At 38.0% G+C, this 12,651-nt stretch overlaps 1 protein-coding gene across 2 annotated transcripts in view; it reads left to right on the forward strand.

Annotated features, from left to right (window-relative positions):
* The window catches only part of EIF2AK2 (eukaryotic translation initiation factor 2 alpha kinase 2), a 38,923-nt gene extending 26,341 nt beyond the window's left edge, over positions 1-12,582 (forward strand). For both annotated transcript variants that reach the window (XM_065929429.1, XM_065929430.1), the window contains exons 13-16: positions 1,390-1,518; positions 2,988-3,092; positions 4,127-4,177; positions 4,255-12,582. In XM_065929429.1, coding sequence (XP_065785501.1) covers positions 1,390-1,518; positions 2,988-3,092; positions 4,127-4,177; positions 4,255-4,377 — 408 coding nt within the window. In that variant the 3' untranslated portion in view covers positions 4,378-12,582. The remainder of the gene's footprint in view (positions 1-1,389; positions 1,519-2,987; positions 3,093-4,126; positions 4,178-4,254) is intronic.
* The last annotated feature ends 69 nt before the right edge of the window (positions 12,583-12,651 follow it).

Raw genomic sequence — 12,651 nt, forward strand, 5'->3', positions numbered from 1 at the left:
CTTAAGAGGTATTGCATCCTTGGTCTTCTCAGGAGCTGGATGTCTGATGCCTTCATATTGGGTGCCTCTGGTTCCAATATCTTGTTTTGTTAATAACAGTATCTGAAGGGGTTCTTTGAAGTTGGAAGGATATAAGGACTCTGTTCAAAAGTATACATTTAGAATGGCTATATCATCACTTTGACATGAATCATATAGAGTTAAATAAGAAATTAAGCCCAATTATCTATTTATACAACCATTTGCAAATAAATTATCTACTTACACAGTCATCTCCTCTACTCAGAGGTTTGGGTATTTCCTCCCAGGCCCTCATCAGGATGAGTTAGTGAAAATGCTTAGTGCTCCCTTCTCCCACCATGTGGCTGGCCCTCCTGTATCCTGCACTGGCTGTGCCTCTTGTCGAGGAGTCATCTTTTCTTGTGTCTGTTTGCAGAGAGTTTGCTCTATGTCTGCAGGTGCTCAAAGGTCAGACTTTAATTCTACAGAGCCTTCTTTCATCTTTTTCAACTTGCTAACTTCACCGATACAGTTACTGCTTTTTCACATCTGAGAGAAGATGTAAACAAAAGAGTGCATCTTATTTTGTGATGCTTTGCAGAATACCTACTACTGGCGGCTTTGCTGGATAATGGTCTTTACTCAATAAGCCCCTGTTCTATAAAGTAAACCAGCATTTAACTTAAGAACTAGACCAAAGAGGCTGGTAAGAGATACAGAAGTTTCTAGAGAGAAGGCTTATGGGCTGAGGAGGTTCAATTTCCCAATTGCCCCAGGCTCCTCCTCGGTCAAAAGTCAGAAGCCTGGAGAAATGTATATAAAGGAAGCCCCCAGGGAAAATTCTGCACATGGTATTCTGCAGCATTACTGGTAATGGACTTATTCTGAGAATCTCAAAATTGGAGAGGATCTTAAGGGTGTCTCCTCCAATCTCTTTCAAATGCTGGACTCATGTTTGCAATGTTTACTAAGTGGGTGTCCAGCCCTGTCTTGACTACTTTGTAGGATGGGGAACTCTCTAACTCCCATTTGTTGGACCACATGATTACCATATTAGGATATATTAAAAGCAAGTCTTGGGGTCGTTTCCATCCTCTAGTCCTGGATCCATCCCCACAGGGACCAGGCAGGAGTGAATCCATCTTTGACTTATCTTCAGATATCTGAAGGCAGCTATGCCCCAAGCTTTCTCTGCTGTCAGCTAAAATGTCCTGACTTCCTCAGCTCGCATTTTAAAGACTTATATTAATAAGTTTCCTGTTTTGGGCTACCTAGGAGAGGGTAAATGCCTTATAGGGAAATTTAAAAATGGCTTTGTTATGAAATATGAATTGGATATGTGATAAAAGTCTGTCAAATTGGTACTTATAACATGTATTTTTTTGGCAGCCAGGTAACATATTTTTAGTAACTACGAACCAAATCAAGATTGGAGACTTTGGACTTGTTACATACCTGAAAAATAATGAAATGCGGACAAGTAAAAAGGGAACTCGGCGATACATGAGCCCAGAACAGGTGAGGTCCGCTTTCTTTCTGTCTAGATATTTTTTATCTCTTTCATTTTTTAATTAAGAAAATAACAGGCACTCATAAAATTAAAACAATACATAAGTAAATAGAATGAAAATGGAAAATTACCTTTACTCTTCATTTTTATTCTTACTCTCCTCACCAGAGTTGATAGTTTATCCTTTTAGGTCATTTTCTTTGAGTTATAAAAAATATATAGACACATATATTTATGGAGACTTTTTTACATAAAAATAATACATTTTATAAGGCTACCATAATGTTATTTTGTGACTTAATTTTTTGTACTCAACGGTGTATCATAATCTTTCCATATCTGTACAAATAGATCTGACACATTGTTTTTTAACAACTGTATTGTATGCCAAAATACAGATATACTGCTATCATTTAACTCTTTCCTTATAGACGGGCATTTATTTAGGTTGTTTTCAACTTTTTACATTTGTAGACATGTTACGTATCTTCTTCCTTACCTTTGAGTCTAAAAACAAATATTTCTATGATAATAAATGATAGAGTCTTTGAAATGAAATTGTTGACTGGAATGACAGGTGCAGTTCATAAAAACGTAACAAACTTTTTTCAAGGTGTGAAAGTAGAATAGGGGAGTAACAGCTTCCTTTCAACTCCCGTTCTCTTAAATGTCTCCTGCACCCAGTATTGTCATATTTTATTGAGGAAAGATTTATACACCATAAAATTGACAGATCTTAAATGTCCATCTATTTTTTTTAGTTCTAACAAAGGCATAGGTTCATGAAGCCTACAAGCCTGTGAGAAGGTAGAAACATTTTCCTCACCTTTAGACCCATTTCCAATCAGTCATTCCTCTCCACTGCCCAAAGGAAACCAGTTCTCTGATTTCTATCACCATAGATTACTTTCCCCTGATTTTGAGCTTCATATGAATGGGATCACATTGTATGTACTCTTCTATATTTGATTATTTCACTCAAAGTAATGTCTGTTGGAGAACCTCTAGTTGTTGCTTATAAATAACAGCAGATTATTCCTTTTTGTTGCTGAATACTATTCCATTGTATGAATATACCACAAGTTGTTCATCCATTCTCCTGTTGATGGACATTTGGTTTGCTTCCAGTTGAGGAATATTATGAATGAATCTGTGATAAACATTTGCATGCAAGTGATTTACTGGGCGCTTCACCTATGGGGTCTCATTTAACCCCATAGTCAAACTCTGAGGTTCAAACTATTGCTATCTCCATTTTAGGGTTTAGATTATTCCCACATTGATGGTTAGTGTATACAGGTGATTCAGATATTTAGTGACAGAGATTTGAACCTGGGTAGTCAGGGTCTACATATCTTGCTAATAAATGTACATTGTTGTGTGTTATAAGATATTTTGGTTAGATAACTTTTTGGCTTTAGAAGGCATGAATATTTATATCAGGTTAGTCACGAATATAAATGGTTTTTTTTTTCAGCTTTCTTCTGTGAAAGACTATGGAAATGAAGTGGACATCTATGCTTTGGGGCTGATTCTTGCAGAACTTATTCATATATGTCCCACTTCTTTAGAAACATCGAAGGTAAATACAATGTCACAGAAAGAATTAAGCAACAAAAATTATTGACTGTCATATTCAAAGTACTGCTTTAGTTATTGACCTCACATGAGGGTGGACTGGAGCATGTTAGTGTTGATGGCAAATTAAATATGAATTTTTCTCTCTTTCAAGTTTGGGCAACCAATACTTTTTGTTGAAGACCACACCTTTGGTCTTCTTTGGAAAGTGTGTGCATCTCTGTCTGTAAAATTGTATTGATGGCTTGCTTTGCATAAGACCCTGTGCTGAGCTCTCCAAGGGTTATGAAAATGAGTAAGGCTTGTTCTCAAGGAGCTTATATTTTATAAGGAAAGGTAACATCAGAGAATGCTATGAACGTTTTAGGAGAAGGCATGAAGTCAAATGGAAACAGCTAGAAGGGGGGCTTTGCCAGCTGTAGGGATTTAGGCTTCATGGAGGTGTTTAATTGGGCTCTGAAGGATTGGTTGGCTTCCAATACTCCAATTTAGAGAGAAGGTGACGCAAGCATGGAAAAGCATTGGGAAGAGTATATCTGGGAATAGTTGGCAGTGTCATTTTTATTGGAGTATATAAGTCAAGGAAGTGGTTGGTGGTCAGTGGTACTGGAAAGATATACTGGTATGAAATTAAAGCAAGAATATGGATTTCTTATGGAGACAGTGGCGGGCCACCGAAGGCTGAAGGCAACTGGATATCCTAGTCTGAAAGTCAGTAAGAGGGACTTGCCTGGAGTTGACAGCCTTCTCCCCTGTTAGGCAGGGATATTGAAAATACCTTGCAGAGGGCTCCAAAAAGGATGCAGGGAGATAATTCATACGATGATCTTAAAATTTCAACATGCTGTAATGTTTAGGATGGTTTTAAAGGGGGTGGTGGGGGAAGAGGATTCTCGCTTGCTTCTTGGCAGAAGAGATTTTTCTAAAAATCTAGAAATATCGTAGAATTCTGGTATTCCCAGACTTTAGTGCTTCTTAAGTTTGTTTTTCTCCAAAGTGAATCATTTCCTAATAAACATATATATGTTTAATTTTTAGTTTTTTGAAGATCTAAAGAGTGGCAACTTAGATGTATTTGACGACAAAGAAGTAAGCACTTAAAAATAATTGAATTTTGTTTATTGCAATGTTTTCTTTCCTAGAATTGACTCTTATTGTCATTACAGAAAGATCTTCTAAAGAAATTACTCTCAGAGGACCCCAAGAAACGACCTACCACATCTGAGATACTGAAGACTTTGAAGGAATGGAATAATGTTACAGAAAGAAGGAAACTAAACACATATTAGATACTTAAAAAGTATCCTGCTTCTGATAATTCCATTTTTCTATAACTGTCTAAAATCTGCTTAGGAATATTGATGGTATTTATCTTCTATTTTCGTTTTTTATCTTAATTTTTTTTTGCCACATTAGCAGAAAGGCTTACATTTTTTCTTACTTCAGAGACATTCTTACATTTGACTTTCCCATGGATCATCTTCTTATTATGAAAATATCAAAAGAATCCCTCAAATTTTCTTTTTAATACCAATCAGTGAATCAGTTAATTAATCAGTATTTATTAAATGCCTAATGTTTCTAGGCAAAAATAATATCAGATCTATCTCTGTCTTAAATAGCTAACAATCTAGTTGGAAAATCTGGTGACCATGAAAAGATAAGTATAATCACTTCTGAAAGCAATTTGGTATCATCTAGCAAACGTAAATATATACATCCTATCCTGAAAAGCTATCAATTCCATTGCTACATACACACCCACAAGAATGTTCATAGAAACCCTGCTCATAATAGCCAAAAGAATAGGAAACAATGCTAATGTGCACCAGAAGAAGAAAGGATACTCAAGTTGTATTATATTCATACACTAGAATACTGTATGTATAGCATGAAAATGAAGGGATTTCAGCTGAACACACTGACATGCCAAATCTCTCAGGAACATATGTTAAGGAAACAAAGCAGATTGCAGGAACCATACACAGAATGATTCCATTGATATAAGATTCAAAGAACATGCTCAGCGGAATAAGTGTGAAATAAGCGTGTTTAGGTATCCAAACGAATGTGGTAAACAATACAGGGAAGGAAAGGAGTGCGAACGATTATTAGATTCTGATAGTGATTTTCTCTGAGGAGGGACAGGAGAGATTTCAGAGTTAACAGTTAATTTTTTTTTTTTTAACCCTGCATGTTGAGACCACTAGTGTTTACTGCATAAATATTTTACTTCTCTTAAATACATTATGTACATGTTATAACAGACACTTTAAAGAGATGGTAGTTGTGCTGTAAGACAATAGCTGAGCACAGAAAACAGTCAATCTGGAGGGGTGAGATCACATTCCGAGGAACCATGGCACAGGCTTAGAAGTGACATTCCAGGGAGACCTCCAAGTCTGTGAAGGACTGAGATGAATAGAGAGCAGAGCACGTGAGAAGTCTGGACAAAGGGCCTGGTATGCATCCTGGGAAAGATAGATTCGAGAGATTGGGTATGCTGGTTTGGTTCTGTGAATTGCTGCTGGGAACGTGCTTAGCTGCTCCATTGCGTCCATCTCTTTGTGACCCCATGGACTGTAGCCCGCCAGGCTCCTCTGTCTGTGGAATCTTCTAGGCCAGGATACTGGAGTGGGTTGCCATTTCCTCTCTCCAGGGGAGCATCCTGACCCCGGGATCGCACCCGCGTCTCTTGCATCTCCTGCCTTAGCAGGCAGATTATTTACCGCACAGCCACCTGGGCCAGAATATAATTGAGGCTGCATCTTGGAAGAACTTGAGGGTTACTTTAAGCTTTGTAGTAACCAACTGCCTTCCCAGGTGGTGCAGTGTAAAGAATCCGCCCACCAAGGCAGGAGAAGCAGGGGAGGTGGGTACGATCCCTGGGTGGGGAAGATCCCCTGGAGTGAGGAAGTGGCAACCCACTCCAGTGTTCTTGCCTGGAGAATCCCATGGACGGAGGAGCCTGGCGGGCTACAGTCCACGGGGTCGCAAAGAGTCGGGAGTGACTGAGCACACAGCAGAGCACACAGCAGCAACCAACTGTCATTCTAAAATCATCGTTTAATTTTATAATTTTTAAAATGAGCCAAGCTTAAGCTTGGCAGAAAAATCATAGTAATAGAAAATACTTTTGTCAAGATTTATAGCAATTTCTAAAAAATGTACTTGAAAGCAATTAATATGGTCTTCCGCTCCCAGTGCAGTATTTGATTAAGGCAAGGTTCATCAATGGATGCTAAAACTATTGGTTGAAAAGGTATTGGGAAACAGGAGCCACAAAAGGATGTAAATATAGTCCCACAGATGATATTACAAAGGGGAAAATGTATCTTTAAAATGAAAAGATCTTGTCACCGCAATAACCGAGTAATTAAAGGTTCAGCATCACCAAAAGTGGAAGCACCTAATTCTGATGTGATGTAAGAATTATACACTGTCACCTGTTTAGTTTTCTTGCCCACAGTGTTTAACTGGAAATTAATCATGAGGAAATGATGAGCCAAATCCTGAATGAAGTCACTGATAAGGTAATTAACTTGGGTTTCTTAAAAAATCAGGACGATGAAAAAAAACAAGAAAGTAGAGGAACTCTTCTAAATACAGAGAGACTAGAGATACCATGACCAAATGCAATGCTTGAATCTTGATTATATCCTGGTATATACATAAAAAGAAAACCCCAGGAAATTGCTATAAAAGACATTTTTGAGATAATTGAGAACATTTGAATACAGACTGCATATTAAATGAATTTATAGAGTAATTGTTAATTTTCTTAGGTGTGATAATGATATTGATAATGATATTGTCATACCGGAAGATGTCTTACTTATTCTTAGGCAGTGCATACAGAAAAGTTTAGGGGTGAAGTGGCTTGACATTTGCAACTTACTGTTGTTCAGCAAAAATCAAGGTGAACATTAATATGTGTATGTATGTGTACACTTAGTCATTCAGTAGTGTCCAGCTCTTTGTGACCCTTTGGGCTGTCGCCCTCCAGGCTTCTCAGTCCATGGGATTCTCCAGGCAAGAATACTGGAGTGGGTTCCCATTTCCTCCTCCAGGGGATCTTCTCTATCCAAGGGACCAAACCTGCGTCTCCTGGGTCTCCTGCATTGCAGGCAGATTCTTTACCTGCTGAGCCATTGGAGAAACACCTATGTGTGTGTGTGTGTATATAGAAGACAGAGAGACAGAGAGAGGGAAGTGTGGCAAAGTGTTAACACAATGATAAGTCTAGGTGGAGGATATACAGTATTTCTTGTGTTATTCCTAGAGCTTTTCTGCAGATTTGAAATTTTTCTAGGGGGAGAGAAATCTTTTTTAAAAGAATTAGTATTATCTGGATTTGATGAATAAAGACAAACTCGAAAGAAAAGCCAATGAACGTGGCAGATTAGTGTGAACGTGCCTTTATTTTTACCTTCTCTCATTTTTTAAATTCAGGTATAATTGATGTGCAATTTTATATTAGTTTCAAGTGTACAGCATAGTGATTTGGTTCTTTTATATATCTTTCTCTCACTCAAATATTTCTCGACTACTGTGAAGTAAATACAGCGTCCCTTAAAGGTTTATTTTAGTATGTATTTTCTCAGCCTCAAACTATCTAGTAAATAAAAAGTAACTAGTAAATAAAAAGTGTCCTTTTAGTCAGAGGAGAAGAGGGGCAAAGACCAGGGACCTTATTTGCTAATTAAAACACATATGTGCAGAGATTTTCAAGAGCCATTTTAACCTAATTGCCTCACTAGAAACAGAACTTCTAGGAAATTTTTATTACAAAGAACATATTTCCTATTAAATTCGCACATATTTAGCATAAATATATATATATGTATCATACTCAGCACATGTTATTTTTGTTAGTGGTATTTAGTATAAATACACACATATACACATATATGTGAGTGTATGTGTGTCTGTGTGTATGGCCAGCTATATAATATGTGGGATCCAAAGCAAAATGAAAATGTGAGGCCCTTATTCAAAAATTAACATGGGGGCCTTATGCAGCCACACAGACTGCATGTCAGTGAAATCAGACTTGTATGTATATACACGTGTGTATACATATTGCACATGTATGTCTGAAATGGTTAGAAATCTACAAACAGGCTTTTCCAAGACTGTTATCCAGTGTACCAACTTGAGAGAGAAACTCACAACATCTATTTCACACTTGAGTGTTCAGCATAGATTGAGGTTTTGGCATGTTAATTTTTTGTTATGAATATGGAATAATTTCAATATTATCCATATTTATTTTTATAAGTTTTTATGTTAAAACATAAAAGCAGAGACTAGAATAATGAAACTCTATGTACCCGGCTTCAACAACTATCAGTATTCTGCTTTTCTTGTTCTATTTACCCCTTTCTTTTGCTGGAGAATTTTAAAGTACATCTCAGGTATTGTATCATTTTGCTTGTAAACACCTAAAGACATATTTAAAAATTTTTTTTGTTCGTTTTTTGGCTGCGCTGGGTCTTCTTTGCTGCCTGCAGGCTTTCTCTGGTTGTGGTGAGCGCAGGGCTAATCTGTGGTTGTGGGGTGTGGGCTTCTCACTGCTGTGGCTTCTCTTGTTGTGGAACTTGGGCTCTAGAGCACGTGGGCTTCAGTAGTTGTGCGTGGGCTGAGTTGACCCACAGCATGTGAATCTTGGACCAGGGATTGAGTCTGTTTTCCCCCTGTATTGGCAGGCAGGTTCTTAACCACTGCACTACCAGGGAAGTCCTAAAGATGTATTTCCAACATAAAAGATGTTTTAAATTTTAACCAAACCTCAATATCACTGTTGCTCAACAAAATTAGTAAGATTTCTTTCATAATCAGACTGTATGGAGTTTTCCTATCTAGAAATATTTTTCGGCAGGTTTTTAAAATCAGGATCCAACATTGCATTTAGTTGGTAAATAAATTTTTACCGACTTTATAACATTACCCTGCTTTTTCTTTCCTCTTGCCTTTTATTTGAGGAAGGAACTAGGTCATATATCCTATAGAACTTCCTTCATTTAGGATTTGGCTGATGATATCCCCATGGTGTTTAGTTAGACCTAGAAAATTGATTTGATTATGGTCTGAAAATTTTTTCCAAGAATACTCTCTAGATGATGCTGTAGTATGCATGTGTGTGTGTGTGTGTGTGTAGAGACAGGAGTCATCCTTATTTCTATGTGAAAATCAACATACAACGTATTTCTTATACATTGCATTTGGGTATGATGCTGTATATCTTGCATCACTCCAGGAGGAGCATGATGTCTGACTGTTCCACTTTTGGTGATTTTAAGTTTGATCGGTGGTTTGTGGTTGTGTCTGGGTTGGGAAGATCCCCTGGAGAAGGGAAAGGCTACCCACTGCAGTATTCTGGCCTGGAGAACTCCGTGGACTGTATAGTCCGTGGGGTTGCAAAGAGTCGGACACGACTGAGCGACTTTCACTTGTGGTGCTGCCATCCACTACTGTCAATTCTCCTTATCCGTCTTTCATCTAACAGTGTTAGCAGCCATTGATGACTACTGCCTGGATCCATTATTTCATTAGGGGTTGAAAAACTGATTTTCAGATTCTATCAAACCTCTTGCATTTATTATCTGTGATTCTTCTTGAAAGAAGAATTTTCTCTAAAGCTGAATGGGTTGTTGTTGTTTAATCGCTAAGTCATGTCTGACTCTTTTGTGATCCCATGGATTGTATCCCGCCAGGCTCCTCTGTCTGTGGGATTTTCCAGGAAGGAATACTGGAGTGGGTTGCCATTTCCTCCTCCAGGGGCTCTTCCAAACCCTGGGATTGAACCCGTATCTTCTGCATTGGCAGACAGATTCTTTACCACTGAGCCACCAGGGAAGCCCAAAAACTGAATGGAAAAGATGGGATTAATATTTATTAATTTTTAGAATGAGGTGGCACCCCAGCAACCTCCAAAGGTGACAAAGAGGTTTTTTGGTTTTTTGTTTTTTTTAGACAGGGGTGTGATCCAACCTATACTTTGAAACTGTGTTTAGACTAGGTTGGAGCAGGCAAAGACTTTTGAAAGGTCAGAAGTCCGAGAGGCTAAGCGGACCCAAGCAATTGGAGGGGACAGAACCAACAGGTGCTGGCATCTAATCTGATGTGAGGATTTGGGGATGTGAGGATTTAGGTAATCAGAGATTACCTCCAGGTTGCTCTGATGGTGAGCACCAGAAGTATGATGCTGTTAAAGAAGGTCCAAATCTCAATCAAATTAACCCCTTCAATGAGCTACACACAACTGAGAGATATTTTGTCTCACACTGTTCTCTATTACACAGTTTTTAGTTAGAATTTAAGCAATAGTGGAGCAATGGTTCATGTGTCACCATGGTGAGGCGCAGCACATTGAGGAGGTAAAAGGCTGGATCTCGTTAGGAGATGTCGAGTTTGAGGTGCTGCCGTAATATTCACGAGTGAATGTAGAGCAGATCTAGGAAATGCAGGGGAGGAACTTGAAGGATGAGCTGGAATCATACACAAAAGAGATGTGGGTCTTATCTGGAAATAAGCCCTCGTGCTTAACTTTGAATCCAAGAGCTTGCCGAGGGAGCATACATAGAGGAAAGGGCTCAGAAACAAAAGTATGCTGGACATCTCCATGTAGATATTTACCCTTTGTATCTAAATGTCAGTCCACTCTCTAACGTCTGTGATTTTACGTCTGTGACAGATACAGGGACAACGGTTGACAGGTATACAGAGGCCCCACTCCTGGCTTATACTAAATGCAGGAGAACCCAGGTCTCCCTCATTACAGGTGGATTCTTTACCATCTGAGCCACCAGGGAAGCCCATTACCGGCTTATAGTAAGACTAAAATCCATGTAATGGGTAAAACTCTTGAGGCAAATCAGATATGTCTCAAATATGTGTGGCTCTTCAGGGGTCAATATGATTGAGACCTGTATTAGTTCCCTAGACCTGCTGTAACCAAATGACCACAAAACTGGAGGCTGAAAACAACACATATTTATTTCACTGGGCTCAAGTCAAAGTGTTGGCAGGGCTGTGTTCCTTTGGGGGCTCCCATTTTGCATCCCGTGTTCAGTGTTACCTGATCAAGTCCCAGCCACACAGGTCTGCTCAGGGTCACCTAAATAGGCTTTTGTGCTCAATGGCTTTCAGCTATGGTTTCTACCTAAAATTCCCTTCAATCTTCTTTTTTGTAAAATAACAGCTTTATTCAGACATAATTTTGCATACTGTAAAATTCATCCCATTTAAAGTATTCAGTTCAATGGTGTTTAGTATATTCAAAGTTTTGCAGCCATCACCACAATCAATTTTGAAACACTTTCATCTCCCCAGAAAGAAACCCTGTACTTGTTAGCAGGCTTTCCTCATCTTCCCCTAACTCTCTGCATCCACTCATCCACTTTCAATCTCCATAGACTTGCCTGCTTGGGACATTTCATTTAAGTGGAATCATACAAAACAATCATACAACATGTGATCATTTTCACTTACTATGTTTTCAAGTGTCATCTATGATACAGTGTGGGTGGAAATTCCTTTCCCTTCTATTGCCAAATAATATTCAACTACATGGATACATTACATTTAATTCACCTATTCATCAGTTGATGGACATTTGGGTTTCCGTTTTCTGGTTATTATGAGTAATACTGCTATGAATATTGGTGTGCAAGTTTTATGTGAACATGTTTCCGTTTCTCCTGGGTATATACCTAGGAGTAGAAACACTGGGTCTTACTGTAACTCCTTCCTAGTGACTTTGTATATGAAAATGATGTTCAGAGCCCAAATTCAGTGTTGCTACCATAGTGTTTTACCATCTCCCATACAGAATGAAACTTCTCCCTAGTAACTCCTAGTGCTTCGTACTTTTTTATTTTTGCTTCATACTTTAATATGGTACTTATCAGTTTGCCTTGGCACTCAGTTATTCTTGTGTGGGTGTCCCCCTCCTTGTACATTACTGGAAAGCAGGGACAGTTGATTTACCTTAGGGAAGCAAGTGTATTACCTTGCATAAAACAGGAACTCTCTAAGTGCTTTTGAATTAGTAGGGAATAAAAGTGCTATGAATTTTATATGTCTGATCCTACAAAATGTGTCTGATATGAAATAATGTTCATTGTAAAATTTCAACAATTAAATGTTGGTAAATAACACTTGAAGGTGGGTAGGTAAACCAATTTGGTATATTAAAATCACTTTATTTTGAATTTTAGAATCTCTGGTATTTTGAGTTTATAATGAGGAAAATCAAACATTTTAGAAATTCTAGATAGGACTTTGAAAATAAACATAGTATTAACATAATATGGTTAAAAGTAAATGACAACCTGACCTGTTAAAATTTATGTTTCAAGTGTCACATATGTTCTAAAGCAAATATAAAAATTCTTTTCAGTATTTTACACTCCTTGGTTTTCATTATCGTCTGGTTATGAAGTTGTAAAAGGCATTTATGAATAAAAGTAAGTTTTTACTCATACTGAAAATCTGTAGGTTTCATTGTTGGTGGTAAGAATAGAAGGATGTCTCCCACTCTCTAAGTTAGGCTGAGTGCT

Source organism: Muntiacus reevesi, chromosome 3 (genome assembly GCF_963930625.1).
Source record: "Muntiacus reevesi chromosome 3, mMunRee1.1, whole genome shotgun sequence".
Taxonomy (NCBI): Eukaryota; Metazoa; Chordata; class Mammalia; order Artiodactyla; family Cervidae; genus Muntiacus; species Muntiacus reevesi.